The sequence below is a fragment of the Eutrigla gurnardus genome (genome assembly GCF_963514095.1).
Source record: "Eutrigla gurnardus genome assembly, chromosome: 19".
NCBI lineage: Eukaryota > Metazoa > Chordata > Actinopteri > Perciformes > Triglidae > Eutrigla > Eutrigla gurnardus.
Genome location: NC_139930.1, coordinates 7,714,363 through 7,740,598, shown reverse-complemented (window position 1 = coordinate 7,740,598; position 26,236 = coordinate 7,714,363). Strand labels below are relative to the sequence as shown.

At 43.8% G+C, this 26,236-nt stretch overlaps 1 protein-coding gene across 4 annotated transcripts in view; it reads right to left on the bottom strand.

Annotated features, from left to right (window-relative positions):
* Nucleotides 1–26,236, bottom strand: part of rxraa (retinoid X receptor, alpha a) — a 99,183-nt gene that overhangs the window by 22,658 nt on the left and 50,289 nt on the right. For 2 of the 4 annotated variants that reach the window (XM_084035079.1, XM_084035081.1), the window contains exons 3-5: nt 18,615–18,844; nt 2,511–2,661; nt 826–1,005 (exon numbers count right to left, since the gene is read on the bottom strand). In XM_084035079.1, coding sequence (XP_083891205.1) covers nt 826–1,005; nt 2,511–2,661; nt 18,615–18,844 — 561 coding nt within the window. Of the gene's footprint in view, nt 1–825; nt 1,006–2,510; nt 2,662–18,605; nt 18,845–26,236 lie in introns of all 4 variants that reach the window. The other 2 variants (XM_084035078.1, XM_084035080.1) reach the window with 1 other exon arrangement.

Here is a 26,236-nt window from a genome sequence, read left to right as displayed (position 1 = left end):
ACATGCGAGCCATTAAATCCTCGCATCCCTTTGAAAAGGGCAGTATGTGCATTCCGTCAGCAGCCTCTAATTTGAGGAATGCGGTCCACGCTTTCCCCGTGCCGTGCAATTACAAGACATTATCCAAATGGACTACTTTGATTACATTTTGGGGACTGAATATCTTAAGCACAAGAAATCTTTGTATTTGTGAAAACAAGTCTGCCCATGACTAACTAGGCAGGCCGTCCCACACGACTCCCCAAAGTGTGTACGAATCATGAAGAGCACGAGGACCGTGACATCCTGAGGATGCGGAGGGAGCCGGCGTTCTCACAGCTCCGCTGTTTGTGTTTTTGTTTCTCCGGTTTACATCAGTGAACTCCTCGAGGACTGCCCGTTCCCACAAAGCCTCGCTCTGTTTCCACATGAAGCAATACAAGGTTTCTGTGGCCGCGACGGCTGAATGCATTATTTGCCACCAAGTGGTGATGGAAGCAGAGCGTTTCTTGAATACGGTAGAGGCTACTGCTGCAACGCACAGCAGGATGCATGATGAAGTGCTTCTGTAAAATTAGATAAGAGGCAGGATGGGGAACTTGCATAAACAGACCCCTAACCTGAGTGTCCCAGGGGCCAAATATTCACCCTTCAGTTCATACATGCCAAAAATCAAACAAAACGGATTTCTTTTTTGAGAGAAATTGTCTCCAAAAGGAAGCATCATATTTCCGATTACCAACTGAGAAGTGATCAGATAACAGTGTGGGTGTGTGTCTATGTGGATTAGTACAGACATGAGGGAATGGGTAAGTGGGACTTTATCCTCTACGGTATGTGCTGTACCTTCTCTCTTCATGCCCATGGCTAAACACTTCTGGTAGCGGCAGTACTGGCAGCGGTTCCTCTGGCGCTTGTCAATGACACAGTTCTTGTTGTCGCGACAGGTGTAGGTCAGGTCTTTGCGCACCGTCCTTTTGAAAAACCCTTTGCAGCCCTCGCAGCTGTACACCCCATAGTGTTTACCTGGGGGGAGAGAGAGTGAGAGAGAGAGAACAGAGAATCAAATCTTTCCTGAGTCGTGTTTCAACCCTTTTTTTGTCTCCGTGCTTCATTGTCTACTTGTCATATGAGGTTTGATATCTACACATTCGTTGCCGCTAGTAACCACCAGAATAATGGAGTTCACTGAAACTTTAATAGCAACTTCTTTTTCTTCTGAGGTAACAGAAGGCTAATTATGATCAAAGACCTACTGCATTAAAGTGGACTGACTTTGCATGTGGGGGTTTAGCTGAGGTGAGCTACAGGAAGGGGGGATGCAGCTCTTTTTTGTGTTACATACGTTGGATGAAACAGTTGCTTTGTTAGCCCTGTGCCGGTCGGACAGAAGATAAATGAAGCCCCTGAGCACAGTTAAGTGAAGCATGATTCGCTATTCAGCAATGTTGTGATCCCCCCCCCCAAGGGTCCACGTAGCGCTGATGACGCAGGACGACACCGAAACTCTTCGACAAATTCAAACTCCCGCTTCAAGCCGGCGGTGAAGACTTTTCCCATGAGTGACGGGCTGTTCCTGGTTTCCCTTCCGACGCGCCGCGTCTCTATTTCAGTCGCAGCTGAATTGAGCTTCGGTTTCATCAGAACGTACAGCCTCACGATGTCACTTTCTTTCATGTGCCTTTATGCTGCAGTTTCTCAGGAGTGGCTTCCCTATGACCTCTTTGCCATTCGGCCCAGATTTGTGAGGAATTCCACAGGACTGTTGTCCTTCCAGAAAGATCTCCCACAGCAAGAAGCTGCAGTGTGTAGTTGTGCCAGAGCCGTCGGTCGGGGCTGATCCCTGACCAAAGTTCATCTGTGGAGGTTTCTCAGTGTGGTCAGAGCACCAGATTTAGTAGCCGCTGGGTAGTCCCTCTTTCTTTTCATTTGGCTATAATAGAGGCTGTGTGATCCCAGCTGTTGAGAAATTACTGTTATACCTTTTTGCTCAATTCTTCCCTTAACCATACAAACTCCCTAGATTGTCTGATTGATGAAGCTTTTAAATAGTCGCCTCAATTTAACTTCAGTCATTCTGTCTTTATCATTTTAATATATTTATAAAAGTCGATTTAATCAATTTTGACACAAAAAGTGTCATGGAAAAAAACATTTTGTACATAAAGCTGTGAGGCTGTGAAGGAACCACTTCCTAACGGCACTGTACGCTTTCCTCTGCTTGTTTCAATGATCCATATTTTATTTTAAATATTGTAATATGAAAAAATAATAATATATATGTATAGATACAAATATGAAAAATATAGAAAATATGAAATAATATATATATATATAAAAATACAAATATATAATATATATTTTTTAAATATATAAAAATTAAAAATAATATATATTTAAAATATAAAAGCATATGTTAAAAAAAATTATAAAAATATAATATAAAAAAGGATTCAACTATCTTTTTTACAAATTGTACATTGCTTCCTGTGTGGACAGTAGCTCATTCATCCCACTCTGATGTCACTCACCTGAGGAGCGGTCGCCACAGATGGCGCAGATGTGTTTGGTGAGCGACAGGATGGTGCCTGAGGGCTGGGCGGGCACCTTCATCACGCCGTTGAGGCCCAGCGGGGGCTTGATGTCCTCTGAGCTGCTGACCGAGTTCATCGGAGAGTTCAGCTGGAACATCAACACACACAAACACACACACAGCAACAGGTCACAACGTAGCCCCCGGCAACATCATAGCGTCGCATAGCTTAGCTGGTGCGGCGTAGCTAAACGATGACGTTATGTATTGAGTAAGGGCCAGGTCTGCAAGGGAGACGGGGAAGGTTTGATTACGTACGAATACATCCGAGTGAAGTTGTGTCATGCAGACATGTCAGGAACAATTCGCCAAACGCAGAAAGTGAAAAGGATATTTTGACTTCTGATACTCAATACAGATGGTCAGCGGTCCCAGCAGCAGCAGCTCTTTTACCCTCTTCCATTCCCCGTCTCTCTCCTCCCTCCTGTTCCCCCCTCTGTTTCAGATCTAAATCTAGCACAGCAGGACCCTGCACCACTCCACACCAGGAATTCTTTTATTCATGCTCTCAACAAGCCCCGCTGGCTCCCAAATGTTCAGCGCTAGCATAACTCCACTGCAAAATTCAACAGTACAGGGGAATAAAGAGGCAGCATTTGTTTTAGCAGCGGTGCAACTGCAGCCTTAAGTCTTACTTCAGCTGCCCCCCCCCCTCTTAAATTCATCTCAAAGTGACCTCTTTGCTTCTGAGAGTGGAGAGCAAGGGAATCTAATTATTATCACTAGCACCACGCTGTTTCCAGAGGATAAAAACCTGTATTATCCTAAACCACTAAATGTACTGGATGGCACCGGCTTGTGAAAGAATTGGGAAAAGGAGGACATCCAGACCCGGACAAACCACAGCCGAGGGTCTGGAGACGAGCAGAGCGGCCACGCAGCCTCACGTAGCCCGACGTGTTTTCATTCCCACATGTGAGACACGTCTGATGGCACAAACACGTCTCGGCTCTGAAGTATTCTGTTTTGTCCGCAGGGATCAGTCAAGACAAACTAAGCATTTTGTATTTATGATGAAGAGACCAATAATGGAGGGAGAGAGTTTGTCATCTTCAGCTGTGTTTACAGGGAGCTGACAGAGTACATTAGCTACGAACTGGACGAACAGATGTATACGTCTCTTTGACAAACATATACTGTATAAACCAAGCAGCCACACGCCACATATGGATGCAAAACTCTGCATAGAGCGTATTTATTTATCATCTCTGGGTGCCACTATCGATTCTATTTGTGTAAAGCGTACTCTACAGATTATTCATATGATTTATGAAAGATAGTGCTGCAAAAGAGACAAGAGACAAAACAAGAGTCGGATTTACACACTGGTGTGCTTTTGTGACTCTAAAGGTTGATTCATTGATTAATCGTGATCTCGTATTCTGCTGCAGCAAACTGCAGAATATTCCGGATGCCCTGTTACGGCTGCATGCTCAAGGATCTCTCAAGGCTGCAATGACTCACACTTTTTCAAAACACCCTTTATTCTTAGTTTTCGAATTGCTTGTCAATAAAAAAAATACCCATGACTCTAGTAACCTTTTCTTTTGTTAGACCATCCCTGCCTCGCAGACATGACAAAACTCTTCCCGAGCCATGAAAAACAGATAGCAATGTTTACATAGGCTTTTGTTAGCTCTTGTAAATTCACCCTTTATGTCTCTTTAAGGACCTGAAACACCTGAAACATGTCCAGGTATGATGTATGAGTTCTCTGGAAGTACCAAGAGTTATTCACCCTTAACATCTAAGATAATAACACATTTATACAAAGTACATATGCAAATATATGCATGCACAAATTCATAAAGCACACCCCCCTTATTGGACTCTAAATGGACCATAATGTACTAAATGAACATCATGCTGGATTGAAGAAGACTTGAAACTAGAGATTGAGACCATAAACTCATGTTTACAATGGTAATAAAACAAGAAGGAGGGTCATTAGACGTCTGTACAATCAGACAACAGAGGAGTTTCCTCCTGATGGCCATTAGAAGGAATGGGAGTTTAAGGCACTTCGGCTTCACTTTTCGGGAGTGAAGGGGAAGTCTGACATAGACAGAGATACACCACATGGACGTGCATCTGTTTACACAGTTATACACACAAAGACAAGTACACACCTAGCTGCTGTGGGTGCCGGCATCCCATTTACACTCTGGAATTTCATTCTTCTGAAATAACTTCAAAGTTTGAAAAATTGTCAGTTGTCAGGAATGCCATAAACATTCTTACTTGAAGCAACAGTTTACAGAACTTTCACTGAGTGAAATACTCCAAACCACAGTTCTTAACCATCGCATGAAATAAAAAAAAAAGTCTAGATGGCGTCTGCATTTTATACACTTCCCATATAATTCAGCATGGCATACGCGGCGTCATGGGAACTTGGCTTCAGAAAGACTAGGATCTCCTATATGAAGCCGATGTGGGTTTGAGTGTTTGGTTGCATCTGAACAATGGATCCAAGAGTCGGTTCAGTGGGTTGAAAAGGTTGAAGAAAGCACTCCGCCACATGAAAATGTTCAATTCACACCCCCACACACCCCCTCCGGCCTGCTCTTCACACCCTGTTTACACAAATACACACTGAACGGCATGAAACACACATGCACACAAAGCATCAGCTTAATTTTAAGGTTGTTATGATGCAGAGCTTTCCATGTTGTGTTTTAGACTTATTTCATCAGAAACACAAAGGGGGAAAAAGGTCATCTTTTGCAGAATATTACAGGAGTGACCATAGTTTGTTTATATATATAGTACAACATTATTTTAACTAAATATTGACATTTTTATAACTTTTATAACTACATATTGCAACATTCTGCCTCTTGCTAGAAAAGCCTTTCTTACAGGAAATAAGCTGAGTTTCAGGAGCGTCTCCAGGACACAAAAGCACAACAGAAAGCTGCATGGTTTGCTTGGATCCAGCTCCGGCGGCGTGTGCACACGCCCACATCTCTGCACGTTCACCCACACAAACGCACAACACGAGGTCTTACCTCAGTTAAACGCCTGAGTCTAGTGTTTTCCCGTGCAGCGCTAACAGAGCTATCTCTTTTGCCGATATCGTCTCTATCAAAGCCTCCGTCCGCCTGACAGAAAACACTCCTCCACTCACAATCTATTTTCAGGGAAACCTGCAACTCAATCTCAGCAACATTGCTCCCCAGGGTGGGGTGGGCTTGAGGGGGGACCTTTCTTTCTCTCCTGCCCATGGCAATGGAGGCAAAGGGGGGATTAAAGTGGCTCAGGACCAGTTCTGGAAATAGAATACAAGCGCCCTCCCCAACAACACACACATGTGACGCCTCGCAGAGAGCTAGGCCAGCTGTGTGTACAGCTTCATCATCTTGGGAAACCCCATTTTTTTGGGGAGGAGACGTGAAAGGCTTGGCTTCAAATTTTGGGAGCGAAATAAATAAACGAGGGTCTTTTAACATCAAGGGCTGGATATGTAGAACGTAAGACTCCCTGCAGTACCATGTTCAACATGAGAGCCATGTGCTGCGGCTGTTATGTAACATGTTGTGGAGGACATTCGATTGGTAATGCTTGTGGGTGTCAGATTCTGCACAGAATTGATACACATCATTATATGTGTTCCGTGCCCCACCGCTGGTTTCAGTGTTCAGACATGTAAAAGCTTATGAATTTATATTCCCTTGATGAGGCGATAGGCCTGAAGGGTCGACAGTGGAGCTGGAGGTTTTTTCCAAATGGGTGCAACACAACAAGCTGTGTTTCATAAAGACACATAAACCACGTTTATTTAAGGAAGCTACTGCTGCAGCTAGAGATGATTGTGCTTCATTAATCTAACTATAATTTCCATTAATCTTTTAATTCAAGTCTCGAATAATGGTGATGTCAGATTGCTTGCTTTGTCTGAGGCAGTGTAATACTTGAATATATTCAATTAACTAGATCATGAAAAGAGAGAAAGCAGAAAATGTTAACATTTGAGAAGCTGGAACCAGCAAATGTTTGATTTGAACAATTAATCAATGGTTAGATTATTGCTGTTGCATTTCTGTCGATCAACAAATCAATCAATCGATCGATTGCAATGGAAGCTTGACATGGGCAGAAATAACTTCAACTTTCTTACTGTAACAAAATGCAACATAAGATATAATCTCATATTGCTTGGTTTATGTTTCTACTAGAGATGCATTATCTGTGTTGATTCGGATTTCTTAAAAGTTTGACCTGAATATTCACATTTTTATTTCTAAAAAGTAAAAACCTAACTTGACAGCAAGAATCCTGCCTAACTTTTTATTTTACAAACGTCCCGGCAGCCTAAACTGCCAAAAACTGTAAGTATTAGCCTTTTACTTGATTAATGTCATCCATAATGGTTATTTGTGTTAAACACACAATCCAGTTGATTAGGAAATATATGATGGTGGATTTATTTTATCACTTGCTTTGATTAAAACCATTGACATTAGTCGTTTTCATGATGTATTACTGCTTAGAGCGAGTGTTGGGAAGTTAAACACGTCTTATATCTATGTTATATTGCTGTGAAAACATCTCCTTCAAACAAGGTTATTTTAATACGTTTCTGGCCCAAAAACTACATTTCACAGATTACATTGGAACACATCATGACAGCGTTATAATTTACCTTTGCCCAATACTTGTTTTACTGAGTAGAGCTTGAACTTGAAATACGAGACCGATCGGCCAATCGGCTGAAAACTGTCCTGTTTTGATCATCAGCTGATCAATCAGTGCACCACCAGCTGTCACTCAATCTAACAGAAAGAATCCAGGCAGCCGAGCGGGTCCTTCAAACTATTAGTATGCTATGACAACACACACGGTGGTGAAATAGAAAGAAAGGAATCCCTGGGGTGAAGAGGAGAAAGGGAAGAAGAGCGGAGGAGAGGCCTCTCCTTAAGACGGGCTTAGCTTGATTCAGAGAGTCAGAGCACAGACTTTGCTCATGCAGACACTTCAAAAGCAGACATCAAATCCTGGCTAGTGCAGCGCTCCTCGATGCACTACCCTCATGTGGAACCTCAGTCGCTTTCCAGTTCAAGGGCACCTCTTTTTTTTTCTAACAGAGAAAGTTATCTTCATGGTATTCTTACAGAATTCCTTCTTCAGGCTTTCCATTATGCAGCGGCACAACACGGCCAGGAATAGAACGCTCCACTTTATTGTTGTACATCTCATTCCCTAAAACTGGATCACTCCCCGGAACGCAATTAATTTCCGCAGCTTTAATTCCCTTCAAGGCAGGATAGACTGTCCAAGGAGGGAACATGAGGAGGTGTGAGTGGACGGGATACACTTAACCAGATTCCTCCTGAGAGGTGTGGACAGGGATCAGCTCGTGATGTAACCTAATGACACCTTTCACCTTTGACACCTTGTGACAAAACCACTTCCTTCTAAAAGCAAACTTATCTCAGCCGTGCCACAAACTATGGGAGGAATGAGTGAGAACGTTCTCCCCGTCCCCCCGAGGTGTGAGCGTGTGCGAGTCTTATCCGGACACATATCAGCGGAAGGTGGGGGGATCGGGTTTCACACGGAGGACGTGTTAATGCGGGCCGCTCTTCTGAGACCCTGGGGGTATATTTACTCAGAGCAGGACACCCTTTGGGATCGATTACGGTATAGTTTGAAGCGACACCTGTTTGGAACGCACGCAGTTCACAAACCAACCGACGCGTGGGTACAAAGTATTTACGATCTACAGAATAGTTGAGGCTGCACTTCAGTTATTTGCAGATGAACTTGGAGGTCGTCTGCAAATAGGTCCGTCATGTGGCTGAACTCAGAGGCTGTCCACGCGTACCAAAACAAACTTTTTTCCTACGTTTTTCCTTGGCGTCGTTTTACGAAAATCTGCATCCAGATGAATCCACTGAAAACGACACATATTCCAGGCCTGTATGTGGCGCTCTTTCTGCTACACCAAAACGCAGAAGAAGAGACGGAGCTTGACCGGATGTTTGCCATTGCTATGGCAACACGTGAAAGCTATGGCTACTATCCTGCTGACCACCATCAATGAATATCAATAAGATGACAATTTGGCCCATAAAAATAAATCCAACAATAAGCATCAACAGCCTTCACCCTATAAGGACCTTAACGAGGCCTTGTCACACGTGATGGATTGTTTGGTTGTTTGTTAGCATCGTAAAAAAGTAGCAATTCTGCAACTTTTTTCCCCGGAATATTGCCCCCCTCTCTCAGCTCCGGTTTTTTCATACAGTGGCCCTGATACGCTGTCGTACAGACAAGCAGAATATCTGCTGCAGCACGTTCAAGAGCACGTAGGCCGCCGTTGTTATGAGACATCGCGGGGGAAGAAGTCAGGCTCGAGGGTCGAGGAGTGGGGCGATGACGTCAGTGTATGTGTTATTGCCGTCTACAAGAAAACGTAGATGAACTGGAGGGGCAGCGTTTTTTTTTTGTTTTTTTTTTTCCACCCTGGGACCTGGTTTCAAAAATGCGTTTTCAGGCCCCGCTGGATCCGTATGGACGGCCGGTCGAAACGAACAAGACTTGTGCGTTTACACACACAAAACGTTTCCATGTGGACGGCCTCTCAGCATAAGGGAAGGGAAAGGAAAGTGTGTCCACATGTTAGTTTTCTGGTAAACAAAGGTTGTGTTGCATACGTGAGTCCACGTGCACAATATAGGAAACCTTTAACAATCCACCTTTCTACCGACACCGCCACGTCAACGGAGCCTGGCCAATCACAGTGGGGCATCAGTCCCAGGCTGGTTTCATTGATTTGGAGCTCGTCATGGTTAAACGTTATGTAATAGTGATACTGATAAACCAGTTTGACATCCGGCAAATATCCTTAAACACATATTGGAGCTCCTTCTGTATCTGAAATCGCCTTTTCATTCCCAAAAGTTAGATGATATTTATTCAGGGAGTGCAGTTAGTGACAGTGTGGGCTCCGACAGCTTGATGGAGGAGCAATGGGGGATGGGGCTTTATAGAGGATCAACTATTATTCCCAAAAAACTAATTATCTGTAATATTTATTAAGATAATCTCCCACAGTTTTGCTGTTGGGCAGCAGCTCAGACTTTATTATTTATTAAGTCATCTAGAAGATCATTCTTAATGCGCAATTTGTTCAATAAATATTCATTGTTTTTCTACATGTCAGTATTAACCGCGGTGACGTGAAAAATAATCTCGATGGGACTTTATATTCCTAGCGAAGAGAAATGAATCCTCAAATGTTTATAGTCACAATGAGTCATTGTGTCAACAATATTTACAACAAATAATCAATCAAGATCAAACTCTACAAGAGGAAGTGTAAACAGGAATATTGCCGACACATTAAAAGTACAGTGATGGGCCTCATAACTCAAAGCATTTTTTACAGATCAATAACAAACTGCCGTACCGGCTTTAATTAAAAGGCACTTCTGCGTTGCCAGGTTATGAGCTTGCATTTATTACTGCGGGCTTGATGACTGACATAAAATGCAAATATTCTGTATAATGGCTTTTTTATATTACAACAATCCATAACGTCTAACCTTATTGAGTCTGGTTGATATACTGATATTGATGCTGTGCATCCTTCGCCCAGAGTCCTTCCAGATTCATCCAAGATTGTTGACGGAGGATATACTCTTCTTTTACACGTGGCCTCACAACCAGGCAACCCACAATGCATTTTAATGGCTTATTGATGATCTGTAAGCGACTGCATCAAATACTCATTAAGCATTAATAAAGTCTTTAGTGACAACATGCAAATCCTTCTGAGGTCTGCCTTTCTTGTAAAACAGCTGCGAGATTATTGCCACTCAGCTCTAATACCACGCTTTCTCTTCTCTCTCCCGGCGGAGAGGATTCAGTCGGAGCCGACATTATTCGAGACAGCTCGGAGGTTTCCAACACTCGCCCCATGCTGGGCCACAACACAAAATATGAATCATCCCGAGCACTGCTGGCGTCTGCGTCTGTTTGTGTGTTTTGACAGAAACTTTTGTTGCGGTGAAAAAAGGATATTTAGACTATCAGTGACATGAAAGGCAGCGAAGCTCACAGCGGCGAAGCGGGAATAGTGACGTTCAGCTGTTGTCTCACCTCAGCGTGGCTGGATCTGTGTTTCTGGCATCTGTGTGTGTGTGTCTGTGTGTGTGTGTGTGTGTGAGTGTGTCGGTCGGCGGCATGCATATGTGTATTTTTAAGTCTTGCGTCAGGTGTGTGTGTGAGTGTGTGTCTGCATGCATGTGTTCCTGGATTTCATGCATACATGCTTGTGCATCACTGTGTCCGTTTGGCTATGTGTGTGTGTGTGTGTGTGTGTGTGGACGAGCATGAGGGTTGTTTTTATAGGAAGCAGTGCTGCTGCCCACCACTGACTCAGCAGCTCAACCGTGGAGACGCTCCGCTTCTCCAACCTTCCTGTCTTCTTTTTCTCATCCTCACGATATAAATCTTTCACACAGATGGTGACAAGCTTCTCTCACTTTGCTTTACTCTTTTCAGAACAATATCACACTTTTTAGGGTGAGTGTGAAAACCGTCACAGAACAAAAGAGCAAAAAAGATGATGTTGCAGTTTTGTTTGTGTTGTGAAGCCAAAAGAGACCAATGAAAGGGTTTCATGACCAGGAAGTCCAATCGTAAACTACAGGCTTCTGGCCGCCAAGAAGTTTATTAGTTGTTCAGTGATATATCAGAAAGTGAAAATGTGTTTATCCTATAGCATTTTGGGTGTGATAGGTGACAACTACACAGTAGGTGTCGCCCCCATTTCTGCAATATTATTATGATAAAAGACGCCTCTTTTTCATCATTCTTCCTGCTTGTCACTAAAGCAAGTCTGTCTTGTTCTGTCCATCTGTCCACATATCCACATATCTGGAGAACCGTTCATCCGATCTACTTCACACTAGCGGGGTGTAATGCTGGGGTCCCAAAATAGTTCTTTTTAAAAATGTATTAATCTATTAATGAACCTTGAATAAACAAACTCTGTTTTGCAAGCACCTAATACAGCGTAGTACACAGTCAGTAGTTTACCGGCTGAGTCATATATTTTTAAGTGCTCTAGGGGACTTCTGGAAGTTATTTTGGGTTACAATGAGTCAGAATAGTAACATCATTAAATATTTTTCATATGTTAACATCAGAATGAATCTGTTAGGGCCTTGGTAGGTGGGGCCCCAGGCTGTTACACTTCTTGCCCAACAGTCACGTCCAATCACAAGCGTTCTGTTCTGGCTAACAAACTGCTATTATCTTTTTGGCAACACACACAATCAATGACGACTTGACCATTCAAATCTAGGTCTAATCCACAATGAGTCATGAACATAAAGTATAAATACTGTTTTTTGTTAAGGTTTGTGGCTCAGAGACTAATATCTTAATATATAATCAAAGCCAAAGATAATGATGATAAAGGAACATTTCACCCACAAAATGATATTCGTATAACAATTACTGACCCGTTGTTACCTTGACTTCTCCTAGGAAACCCCAATTTGAACAGAGAATCAAAAGGGAGACAAGAATTTAAGTAAATGGAAACAAATAGTATCATTGTGTCACAGATAAGAAGTCTCTTTTTTCAGTGAACATCCTTTCTCGTGAAAAACTATCAAATGATGTTAAATAAGATGATCATGAATTATAAGGTCTCCCTGCATAAATAAAGGATGGTCAACCATTTATTTTTCTATCATGTATTTTTTTTAAATCAGGCTCTATATTTTCCCTTAATAAAAGTCACTTAATATTTACAATTATTTGTTTTTTATCCCGATGCATGATAAAATCCATTTGTCGCTAGTTCACAAACTCTCACACACCTCAAACACATGCATCTTCATTCAAACCTTCCTCTTTAAAACAGTTTTTTTAAATGCAGCCCCCATTTAAATCAATTCATGAAGACCATTTCTGTTTTTGTGAGGAACGCAAAGTTCTCTTCAAGAACTCAGCGGAACGTCAGGTGAGTAATTCATGTATGAATGGTCATTGTACGGGTGAAGTATTCCTTTAAGTTATTCCAATAAATTCAACCAACCCTGACCTGTTTTCCCAAACCTGGTTTGACCGTGTTTGTCGGCAATTTGCATCCATCTGGTTTAGTTTGCAGTTAAAGTGAGTACAGAAACTTGCAGATTTGTACTTTGCTGTGAAAACCGGGTTCATAAGTTCAAAATCCAGTTTAAAAAAATGTTGAATAAGCTCAAGTATATGGAAGTGGCCAAGCTCATGTCATGTGTCTGGCATGCATTGATTCATTGAGGTGTTTCCATTGTCCATTAGGAAGTCCTCCAGCAATTAACTGCCCGTCCATTTCCCTTGTCAAATAAGCGATCACTATTTCCATCTCCCATCTGTAAATCTCCGTGGGAGTGTCGCACCGCTGTTTCCACCGTCGACTGGTGTCTCCTCCAGTCCCTTGCTGATGGATCAAGAAGTATTTTCTGTGTCAAAACGAGAGCCATGCAGTGATTCATTCTCCAGTGTCCATTATCATCAGGCCATTCATCAAACCAGCGTCTACAACGCTACATGGAAATTCATTTTTCTGGACAAAAAACACGACCGTGCAGTTTTCCCACCGCCCGCCATCCAGCGGATAACTGAGCATGTCCTCCTGCTTTTAACAGCCGCCTGTTGTTCAGCACTGGTTTACCTGTTACTCACAACTAACTGGCTTTATTGATTAATGCTCAGTAATAATCAGTGTTATCCAGTGAGGTATTGATTAGCTCTGCGAAGAAGAAATGGGGGCTGATTAACACCAGATCTGGCAGGACATAGTTTGCTGCTCGACTTTTACTTTTTACTTCATCTCACAGATCTATTTTTATTTTTATGAAAAGGTCAGTCTTGAGTTGTGAGTGCATCTATTCTTATTCAGCTAAATGATACATGGTTGCCTCTTATATCCTGCCTTTACACTAATGTTCTGCGGACATCTACAGCGAAAAAGTAGAATTGGTCCTATAGCTGGGGTCATTACTTCACCACAGCGCACATGTCTGTCTACAGACGGTCAGATCACACCGCCAGATGCAATTAAAAACCCTACAGGGAATATATGAAGCTTTAAAATAAATGTGTGCCTCCGAGGCATTTAAACCACAACGTCTAGAGCCGGCGTCCGGAGGCTGCTCTCTGAAACCTAAACCTCATCTTACCGTTTCTATCCCTCAGAGCTGCCATCGCCTCCTGTGTGGCCCCACACAAGTCAGAACACACACCTTCACGCATCATACTGTCAGCTCTCAAATGAGGGCCTTAGGTCTGTTAGAACACATAACGGCAGAAATACCACGGGGAAGTACCTGTGCTATCACGGCTACGTGGCAAACAAACATTAGTTCCACAACTAACCACTGAATTTCTCTTTTAAAAGAAAATATGGTTATGGTCTCATTCACCGACTGTGCTTTCATCTTTCAACAACACAAATAAAAACTTCCTGCATGTGTTTCACAATAAAAGCTTCCCAGGGAAGAGAAGGGAATTTGCTCCCAGAACAGTTTTAATATGAAACAGATGCAGGAAGTGTGCGCTAACGGCATAAACAGCTAACAGTTCATCCAAGTCCCATTTTGAAATAAAAAAGGCATGTCTCTAAGAATAGCACAGTTCTTCTCTAGTAACTAAGGCACTAAGTACTAAACTTCGACTCAAACACAACTAAATTAATTCTACACATTAGTTACACTTCCTGAACTAGCAGTGCTGGGGGAAAACGTGGTCTCTAAAACTGCATCTAATTGCTACCTGGAGACAGCTTTGGCTAAAAACATTCTTCTCCCCCATCCATTTGAGGGTTGATTGACATTAGAGAGCCTTAACTGTTCTCCTGGGACCCTACACACAGCCTCTTTGTGCAGCCATTAGAGCCAAGCAACCATGATGTCATGCAGAGTGACTCAAGCGAGGTCCATCTACGACCAGAGCAGCAGAGTGGACCTTTATTACTCCCACACAGGAAGGGGCTGAGGTCCACTACGCTCCCTCTCACTCTCTTTTTCTTTTTTTCCTCTCCAAACGTGTTGTGCTTCAGTGTCCTAGCGACCCTCGCCTAAATACAACGTACCCAAAACCGGCGCATGACATCACCAGTGCCGCTCATTTATAACTTATTAAGCGCGTGTTCCATTTCTTGTAAAACATTTACACCTTTTTCGCATTAGTGTTTCTTCTGTGTTCGACTCCAGAAACTCTCGACAATTTCTAAAGGAGTATTGAGAGACACTGGAGGCCTGTTGTTGGTTTAGGATTCTCCTGGGAGGGTAGGGAGAGCCAGAGGGGTGCAGATCGAGGTAGTCGGCAGTGGCCCGACGATAAAGGACCCCTTTTTTCGAAATAAAAACAACAGCCAGACAACACTCGCCCATGTCGTTGGAAGTGTAAAATGCGTTCCAAACCCGGCGTATAATCCCGTCCAGCTGCTCGGGGAGACTTGTGGTGTCTGTGATCGAGAGATGCTCTGTATCTCCACTGGGTTCAAGCCCACAGACGCGACCGATGATGGGTCTGATCCTATTGGGCATGACTGCGGCTTGGCACCGCCCCCCCCCGCCTGACCAGTTACCCGGGTAGATGTCTCGCCATCGCTCCCCTCGTACCGCACAGAAATCAAAAGATGACGAACCTTATTAAGTCAAAACTGCGAAAGACAAAGGAGAGATTTCGCAAAGTTTTCGTGTCAAAGTTTATGTGTGAGGCCGAACTCTGACAACGCACACAGCATATAGCTGCGATGCAAAGAATAGACACAACTTAATGAGAGTGTGCAACCGCAGTATGTTAATGTGTCTGGCTGTTCTGGACGGATCTCAAGGGGGAAGCGCTGTTGTTTGAGATGCAGGAAATTGGCTGAAGATAAAGGACGTCTGTCTCTTTACATGTGGTTTGGCCGTCGGAGGATGTACGATTTCAGTGAGAATGGGAGTTTTGTTCGTCCTTTCTTCTACTTTCATCATGTTGTCATGTACATCTTTGATGTGGTGGATATTTAAGAGTCACTGTTTTTTTTTTTTTTTTTTTTTTTTTTCATTGGAGATTTTTTAATAAGAACCAGAGTAGTTGAATCACCTTGAGTTTAACCGCCGGTGCATCTAAAAGTCACGTTTCCTGTTCTACTCTGAGGAAAAAGACAGTAAGACACATAAGAAACATCTGATTTCTTTCTTTTATGAGATGATATATGTGTGTGTAAAGAACACACCTCATAGTGTATGAGAGATGAGTGTGGTGACAGGAGAGTGTTTTGGAGTGTGAGCGGTTAGCATAGGCGGGGGGTCTTGCACCGGCCCCTGGGTGGTTAAGTAGGGAGGAGGCCGAGCTGTGACCCCGTTCCAGTCAGCCGCTCATGAAGAACGGCGAGTCAGCCGAGTGTGAAGAGCAAGTGACATACGCCGTCTGACTCCAATCACGTCTCATCACAAGTGCCGCGCCTCGCGACCACAGGGCCCCGACACCATCTTTAACCTCTGAGCCACTCGCGTCCAACCGCCGCCCTCCGCCCGCAGCGAGCGGCAGCTTCTCGCTCTTATGCAAAACAGCCACGGTTAACAGCGCAAATCCTCAAACATGAGTAGCTGTCAGATTTAGGGCCGGGTACCAGTTGAAATATTTCAACACTGGCACTCAAACAACATTTGAGTATTGGTGGAATTACCCGAACAATACAAAAAACATGTATTTTTATATTTGATTTATTGATTTATTTTATTTCTCTGTTATTTAAAATCCCCCTGCTTAGCATTTATAAGCAGTACATACGTGTAGAATAATGTGTACATGTGTATAGACTCGGGTGTGTGATATTCTAAAATCTAAATATTTGGGGGGATTTTGACAATAACGATAATTGGCGATATTTTGCATCCCTAATAAATGTGCCTGTAACAGCCTTGTATTGTACTAGCTCGCTCTTGTTACCAGTATATTAGATGATGTCATGGATTTATGAATAAGAACAATGTATTTAAGAAAAACAGGTCATATTAATCAACTTAAAACTAAGTTATTCAAGTATAATAAAATCTAAAAACACTGAAATCACCAGAGCAGGTATTGAGATTAAACAGTGAAAGTATGAGTATGATATATATTGCACACCCCTAGTATACATATGTGCTTTTGCTTCGTTAAACTTAATGTTTTTAAAGGTGCTATACAAAGTTTATTATTATTTTTATTATTATTATTATATAGAATGTCAGATTGCAGCAGAAATCTCGTCCTTTCACTCAGCCTTACCAGTATATATGCCTTTACTGAAAGAAGGGTGTAAAAAACCACAGTATTTCTCAAAGGAAGATATCGTTTCAGTATCAATATCAATATTCATTTCAGGGCAGCTGGTATCGTTTTTCGATACCTCGCCCAAAGTCACATCCGTGTATAAATATTAGTTTTGAAATCCGACATAACTGAAGTAATTACTGTACATACAGTATCAAAACTGTCACCAGGCAGAAACGGATGCTACCTGCTCTTTCTACCACTGTTAGAAATGGCCGGATGTAGGCCAAGTGGCAGTTAGGATAAATGAACACCCAAAGAGCATGACATTTATCACGGTACCCATAATTTATACATATTTACATGTTAAATATTAAAGAATCACGACAGCTCCTCTTACAGACTGAGACAGACTATCAACTGTAACGTGTGCTCACATCCAACCTGCATACGGAGTATGTAGCTCCGGGACAGAAACAGCAGAGCAGATGAAAGTGCTGGAATTAAAACGTGTAGAAGAATCAGAAGGAGAGGGAGGTGAGGAGAGGGAAGGGAGCCTTTCTAGCAATGAGAGAGTCCGCTTTTCTGAAAGTGCCTCTAATCCACCCTTAACTCCGTTACATGTGGGACACTTGGCCGATAAGCCCAACAATAGTGGCGAGAGCACATCACACTCCCGACACACTGAAACACAATTATTCACAAACACAGAAAAGGCCAACCACGGCAATTTGGGGGGTGGGGGGGGGTGGGGGATATTTCAATTTTAGATATGGCTCCGGACAGAAACTGGGCCACTGCAGGCTTTGATGTCTTAATTGTGTGTGTGTGTGTGTGTGTGTGTTTTTATACACACAAAAGAAATTGAGGCTTATTGATGGAACAAAAAAATGACGAAGACAGAGAGGAAGAGACAGTAAATGGAGATGGTGTGAAAGAGACGAGGAATATGAAAACAAGACAGGGGGAAACGGAGGGAAGAGGACAGCGGGAAGGGAGAAGAAGAATGGAAGGGTAGAGAAGAAAGCTAAATGTGGCGGGAGAGAGTGACAAACGGGCCTCAGATATGCGAGAAAGAGTGACAGAGCAAAGTACTGTGGAATCCCAGTTGAATGGGCCTTGATTAACTGTGGCACGGGGTCAAAGCGGGGCCTCTGTCTGCTGGGGCCGGGCTGAGGAGGACTATATACGTGTGTGTGTGTGTGTGTGTGTGTGTGTGTGTGTGTGTGTGTGTGTGTGTGTGTGTGTGCAACTGCAATTTGCACTTCTGAGACGGTACATGATACTAGTTTACAGGGCAGCATGAACGGTTTCAAAGGGCTGGCCAGTGTCATATAAAGCTTTCATCAAGTCACCTATTATTATTATTATTATTATTATTATTATTATTATTATTATTATTATTATTAATATTATTATTATTACTGTGACCCCGGGGCCTCCCCATTTAAACATTCCTAGGACCGCCCCTGTAGGGATGTTGAACATGAAACTTTCTGCTTTCTGAATGTAGATTGACACCTTTTAAAAACACATTTCTTAGGGTTCCTTGGGGTTAAATAATGACAAAATCAACACCACACTCATGTCCGTCTGTTAAATATGAGGCTACAGCAAGATAGAGATGGTTAGCTTAGCATAAAGAGTGGAAGCATGGCTAATTATCCCACCCTTTCAGGTTAGATTCACCATGGTGTGTTGATGTGTGCCCCTGTATGTGCCTGAATGGACAGCTGTAACCTACTCTTCAGAAGTAGCGTGCATATATGTGCGAGTCTGTCACAGGCCTCACCTGGGGGCTGACGCTGGGGCCGTATCCCATGCCCGGCGAGTTCATGGAGTGGGGACCCATGGGCGAGCTGATGACGGAGAAGGGTGAGCCCAGGCCGTTCATGGGCGAACTCAGCGAGCTGATGGGCGAGTGGAGAGAGCCGGAGTGCCCCATGGACGTCGGGCTGAGCAGGGACGGGTGCATTCCCCGGTGGGACGTGGGCGAGGCCAGGGGCGAGGAGGTCAAGTGGTCTGGTTGGAAAAATAGAAAAACATCTCGATTAGGTGTTAATTATAATATTATCCCTTTTAATCACATTTTTCTGAATATTCGCTCAGCATTAAGACCATGATTGCCACGTAAAACTTTTGACATCCAAGTAGCTCACATACACCCTTGGATCTTTTAATAAGGACATTTTGAAACTTGAGCTAATTCGTGTTTTTCCCGTCCAAAGTCGTTGGCACCAAGCATCCAGCACATCTGGCACACCTCCTGCTGTCTAATACAACCGTTCTGTCCCTCGCTGAAAAGTTTACCTCATCAGAAGTGCTTCCCTTCAGGGATCCACGAGGACAGGATGTATATCCATAATGTATGCGACTGATGAGTGGGGTAGTGGTCCCCAGGGAGTGAAATGTATAATATATAATAATGTGCAGCGACATTGAAGTCAGAGGTAGTGATGAGGATAAGGTCGTGTGTAATGTAAGAGTACGTCTGTCTCCTCCCTCTTACACACAGTCTACTTTTGACCTTGACGGGGCGGGCCATCTTCCCATCAGCTGTCAACACAGAAGATATGGGAGAGGCAGGAGCGGCGAGCAGACAGGAGGTACTGCTGTATGTCACCGAGGACATGGAGACATTGTTGTGTGTGCATCGATAACATCCCTCCGTCCCGTCTTTCAACACCGCCTCCTCTACTTTTAATGATCGTCTCCGTCCTTCGAGTCGCTTCCTTTCTCTGTCCGTTCCATCCGCACGTCACGGAGGAGGCTTCTTTTCTTTTTTTTTCCTAATGTAGGGAGAAATGTTTCTAAAGCTGCAATGAGTAACAGTTCCAGAGAAAATAAATCTGCAACTGTTTAGGTTATTGATTCACTCATTTTTCGAACAAAATAAACAGTTGAGTTTCATTTTCTTTAATGTGACAATTTGATGCTTTACATGATGGTGAATGTGATATATTTGACTGTTGATTGGACAAATGAAGACATCTAAAGCTACAACTTTGAACATAATAGAAAATAAAATAACCAGAGGATTGATGGACAATAAAAACGATGGTTAATTGCAGCCGAAATCATTTCTCTAAGCATTACATAAATTAGCAGCTGACTTGTGCAGGACAATATAAAACGTGGGACGTCAGATATTTATGAGCAACACTGCAACAATGAGATTAATTAACTTTATTTAATATTCATTCAGATTCCAGATGTGTATAGTTTACCATATAAAATGATAACGCCACACTGGAACGATGTATCCACCTCTACAGTTGACCTAAGGTCACCTCGGATGAGCCCTTTGGCCCAACATGCTCTCTTTGCTCTCTCTGCAGCAGACAAGTTATGTCATGAGAGTGGCTTCTCTATCACACGGCCACATTTCATAATTGACCACATCCCTCCGTTTCCGTGCTGCGGACCACAAAACTGATGGATGACTCAATGAATTGACAGCCGAGAGGAACGAGTCCAAATCGCAGCCGTTTTCCCGGAGTGCTTCGTCTCCGTCCCGGCTGACATTACGGGACTCCCGTGTTCTTTGTGGCGTCTCTGCTGTCGAGCAGTGATCGCGGGACAAAAAAGGAGAATATTTGCGTTGCCATCCCCTGCATCAGCAATCCTCAGAGCAGCAACCTAGCTGGCGGCTCAAACACTTCCTGCACATCCTGTTGCCTCACAAGCACTTCCTGTAAGCACACACACACACACACACACACACACACTGCATCCTTTTGAAAACAAACACACACATCCTTCTTAATAAAGGGCTAACAGCAGCTCTGCATCGAGCTGTATTAGTTCAGTGTTTAATCCTCTGACTGATACCCCTTGAGCTTCTATCCTTCTGATTACATTTTTTCCCCCTGAAAACGCGCCCACACACATAATTCCTGAAAAATAAAGTACATAAACACAAAAAGAGGAAAAAAAATGTCTCCCTGAGCCAGCAATTCCCATAACCCTTCATTGGGCTTTAATTCAGGCAGATAAAGAGAGTGGTATTAGGGTTGCCAATCTGCCATTGTAGGTCTCAGCAGGGGGGAGCTCAGCTGACAAGAGTCCCAGCAAGGCCCCACCTCGAGGGGGATGACAGAGACGGGCGGGGGGTAGATCAAGCTGTTTCTGTCTCTCTCTCCCATTCATTCCTTACGTCTCTCTCACTCTCTCTATTCCACCTTTTTTTTCTGGAGAAGAGGACCAACCAGAGCAGAAAATTAACTGAAATATCTCCCAACATCTTGTCTGTTGCTCTTTTACCAGATGAACACGAAGCAAATGGATGTAGCTGTGTGCTCCTATTGGATGTGAACGGGCTTATTTGGGGGAAAGCTCCCAAAACATATAGATGTGCGTGTGTTTATTCTTGTTGGAGTCGGATTACAGCGGGATGAAAAGGACTCTGTCCTAATACATGAGGAGACATGGAGAAACAAGGAGAAGAGGAGAGCAGGGAAGACGTAGCGAGGAGAGGAGGGAAAAAGAAAGGACTGGGAACGGAAAAGATGAGCAGTGGTGATGTAAAAACAAAAACAAAAAGAAAGAAAGAGGAGAAGGACTGGAGGTTTTGGCGCGTTGACACTCCTGCTTGTATTTCTTCATCCCAACCTGTTGAACTGAGAAGCAAAACTTCCCCCCCCCCCCATTAGTCTTGAGGAAACATGCCAAGCTCCAGCGACCATTTGCACTATCTGCAAAAAAAATCAGAAAATAAACATGCTTGCAAGATTAGATTGAAGAGATTAGACGGGTCGAGGGTGTAAAAAGCAAACCAGTGAGCGAGGGCAGCGCAGGAGAGGGAATAAAAAAATGATTGGAGCAGCCAAGGAGCGAGTGCCAGACGTTTACAAAGACTTTGACTGGTGTTTAGAGTTGAAGTCGCTGTCGTTTGCGGCCTCCGCCTGTCATTTGGGCGAACCAAAGCCGACGTGACAGCTACAAATAAGCAAATTAGGGCCCATCTTAGAGGCAGGCGCAGACGGAGCCCTCCACTTATCACTTCTGCAGTCCATACAGCCATCTCCCATTTCCAAACAATGCTCCCCTCCCTCGCTCTCGCCTTTCTCCCTCTTTTGTTCTGCCGTTGGGTGTGATTACACAGAGGAAATTTGCCAATTTGTGTTCTGGCTGCTGCTGGCTGGTGCATTTAGGATATGATGAATGGATGATTGAGACGACGATGGATGATGAGATGAAAAAGGGGACGGTGCTCGACGGAAAGATGACAGCGTGTGGCGTTGGTCCAAACACTTAGAACAACCTTTGTTTACGCTCTCGTGGCGGGTAATGAGTCTGGGCTGTGATTAATGCCCGTCCTTTCCAGAACAATGACACCATCTGTCATTGGTTCAGCAGCGAAGGTGGGGACGCCGATTATCAGTCGTTCAGGTGTGTTCAGGATAAAAAAAGCGGAGGAGATTTTCGGAGGCGTCGCGATCGCCATGGAAAGATGGGTTTGCAGGTCTAAGTTTGATGGAGGCGGTGCGATGTGTGGAGAGCAACAGGTTGAAAATGTTTCACTAGCGTTTCAACAACTGCTCTCACTACAAGCAACCAAGGTCGTATTCAGCTGAGTCACCAGTTGGCACGGTCACTCTTTAAACTGAAACACCGGCTCGTAATGTCTTGCTGGTGTGATGACACACCCTTGGCTTTGCAACCAAATACATGAAGATATCTGGCCACTCATTTTTACGCAACTTACTAATGTGCTCGACTCCCTCACTAACAGCACTCAGGTCTGCTGAGTCAGCTCGTTTCTGCTGCATCCACCATCTTTGCTGGTTAATGATGCCCTTGCATAACTATTGCACTCCACACTTCCACACGTCATCACTGTTTACGAACTGCAAAGTGTCCATCAGGCTTTGTGGAATGAAAACCTGGTTGAGTGAAAGAGGAGGCGGTTCTGTGGTCTCCATGGTTACACTGAGTCAGTGATACACTGATTGTTGGCAAGGGGAGAGCGTGTCCTGAAGGCACACAGCGGAGGGTGTCAGCTCAACAGACCCTGTGGTGAAAGGTGACAGACCGAATGCTGAGAGGGTCTCCGTGACAGGAACCTACATGACCTCAATTCTTTTACAGCGCGGAGCTCCCCCCCCCCTCAAAGAGCCTCAAGGAAGAATGGGGGTTGTGTAACATTTAATGGGAGGGAGGAGAAGAAAGATACGTACCTCTGCTCATCAAAATGAGGTTTATTTTGGCCAATAGAAAAGTAATCCGGCATCTGTAATAAAGCTTCCCTCCCTTTTCATAATGCCATTACAAACACCTAGTTTTTAAATTAGTTTATATAATGACCATCTTAAATGTAGCCAATGCTTTCAAAAAAGGTACAAAAGATTGGATACAAACTTGTTTTTAACGCATTCCATAAATCAAGTTGAAATTAATCAAACTTGGGGGGAAATTACTCTCCCTTTTGGGACACATGACCTGTCATTACGACCCAAAAAGATTAGAAACCAGTGCTTTTACACAGCTTTTCAAAAAAGCCTGAAAATGACTCATCCGGCTGCAGAGCTCCACTGATACCAATGGTTGCATTCCCTAACTAGCCCAGGAGCTTGTGTTTCCTCTGCCAACAGTAAGACACGATGCATTATAGATGGAAAGTGCTCCCCTACACCCCCCCACGACAGTCTGAGCAGAAGAAAACTCCAAAGTCTTTTTCTTCCTTTGGCCCGTTTACGAGGAGCGGCTCCTGCAGCTTCACACGTCTTTCATGTCACCGTCTCTTTCACCTTCTGGCCACCGGGCTGTTGTGTCTTCCCGTCTTTTTTACAAACACATTTACAGTCACGAGCGTGTGCCTGTTCACAAGCAGACAGATGCTCATTTTTCAGTCCACGCTAACTCTCCTCCTCTATTATTCATCTGCCGGTGCCACGGGGGAGATTTAGTAGAACACCAGGACGTGGGGATGCAGCAGAAGCAGACGGGGAGAGCTCATAAATCTCAGTAAATCACGTACTTTACGTTCAGTTGCCTTTAAATCCCTTCACTCGCGATCAGTGGAATTCACCGTCAATAGTCCCGTCGTAATTCTTGTGGGGATTCTGAGCTGGAGAACTGACGCACAGACCAGTGTCACTGTTAGGTTAATACCCCTATAGTTCCGGTCCGATCCCGCGTTCTGCTGAGAGCTCCCACTACGGCACCAAACGCTCACAAACATAAACAGATATTCAGACTTCATGCGGATCCTCGAGCGCACAATGGGGTTTTCTATACCACCCTGCTGGCAGCGGGGATGCTGAAGGATGATGCCATCGGCGAGGCAGCAGCCAGGAAAAAAACCATCATGTCACGGCGTGACTCTGGCGTGAAGGAAGCAGCCATGACTCAGTTGCACCTTCACCGCAGCGCGGGAAGAAAACGGCGGTTTCTTGCAGAGAGAGGAATCTGGATGAAGCGGCGGCCTGTCAACAATGAGGCAGCCCTACTCCATTCTTCTTCTTCTTTTTTTTTTTTTTTTTGAGGTGACAAGCAGATTTTTTTCATTATTCACAGGGACGTTTTAGGAGAGGCAGGTGAGTCACTTTTATAAATCACACCAGAGCAGAGGATGAAACGCTAGTCATTAGCATTTCTCAGGACGTGTTGGGATGGAGGAGGAGAGAAGAGGGGAAAAACACTCAACAAAAAAAAAAAGAAATAGAAAACCCCCCCAAGAGATCCAGTTAGTTGCGTAAAAAGCCAGAGCCCAAAATAGTTTAGCAGCTTGGTTTTAAAAGGGTTTTTAACAGATGTTTAAACCAACATGACGATGCAGGCTAATGTCAACATGCTCGGAGTGACACATACGTGGAGGTTCATGTGTGCTCATCAATCAGGGAACGTCTCCCTACTGTTCTCCCACTATATAAACAGACTCGTCTGGTACTTCAGTTCAGCCTGTTTATTCCATAGATAGGGGAGAAGTGAAGAAGAAAACCTGATGAGCAGTGGCTGAGGTTTATTTTACAAAACAAAGGTGTTGCTGAACATCTTTGCATTTTAAAAAGCTTGCTTTGGCATGTTTTCTTGACAACTTACTTAAAGGATTATCAGAGTTGATAGTTAAGGCCCGCCCCTCGAATGCTGACTGGCCAATTATAGCGAAGCATCGGCAATCTCTAACGAGGCTCCGACAACTATCTGGTTCTGCTCTGTAGACTCAGATTGAGATTTTCTTCATTTGCAGGCTGGTTTTCTGGACTTTGAGCTCATCCTGGTTAAATTGTTTAGTAATTGTTAGTGACAGTGTGGACTCCTTCGCTCTGACAGCTGGAAGGGGGCGGGGCTTAGGGTCACTTGGTGGCACACATTTTCTTGTCGTTTCAGAACTACTAAATTAATATGCCATTACAACTGAACTAACCTCAGAGGATCTCCACATTGTCAAGGTTTTGGGAGTTTATGGTACAACTTCATCCTCTTGCAATGTGAAGCATCCATGGAAATCATGCAAATGTCTTAGTTATGAACTATAGCGGGTCGATTTAGAGCTATTTTAACAGTTGAACAGACATCCGGGTGGGATTCTGGTAGTGTCAGCCTGGAGAAGACAGTCTGGTTGAGCTGAGACCTGGTTGGGATGGAAACTTTTGAAGCCCTGACGTCTCCCTTCGGGTGTGAATTATGCTCAGTGGTGGAGAAGACAGCTCTTTCTTTTTATACCTTATTTTGCAAGAATGTATTTCTGCACGACAGCATAATTTACAGTGCACTTTTTAAAATGAATATGCAAACCCGGGACTAATTGGGACAAACACACTTTTGATGCAAAACAATGCATAACACATCCAAGGAGAAGTGAATAGTTGCAGATGGTAGCACGTGATCAGCACCTCAGAGACTGGCAACCAAGAACAGGACAACACAGCCCTACTCAATGCACAAAGGATGCTCGACGACAACAGGGTTTTGTTCTTCGCCGTTTTCTCCCGATGTCTTTGTGCCTTTTAGAGTTCCTGCTCAGTCAAAAACACACTCCAGGAGAAAATCACACATTATGTTTAGCGATTCTCCCCACACTTTTATACTTTGTATCCCACATCCTCATTACAGTGAATGAAGGTGCATGTAGTGATGAGGGCGTCTCCCGTCATGCAGAGATATGATCAGACGTCCTTTGTGACAGATCAAATTAAAAGTATCTGAACGGTCTGTTAAGGTCCCTATCTGCTGGCACCCTCAAACCAACTAAAATATGCACCGAATAAAAAGCCTTAATGCGAGATAAGTGGCAGAAAAGACCCAAAACAGGCCACCCATAATTTCACAGTAGGTGGGCCACTAACAACCATCATTTGATACAGTGTTGATATAACCCGATTCGTTTTCGCCTGTGAAAAAAAAATCTGCCCTCATTAAAAGACTTAATTCTTTCCCTCCCTCCTCCCTTCTGCTCCTTCTCTTCTCTCG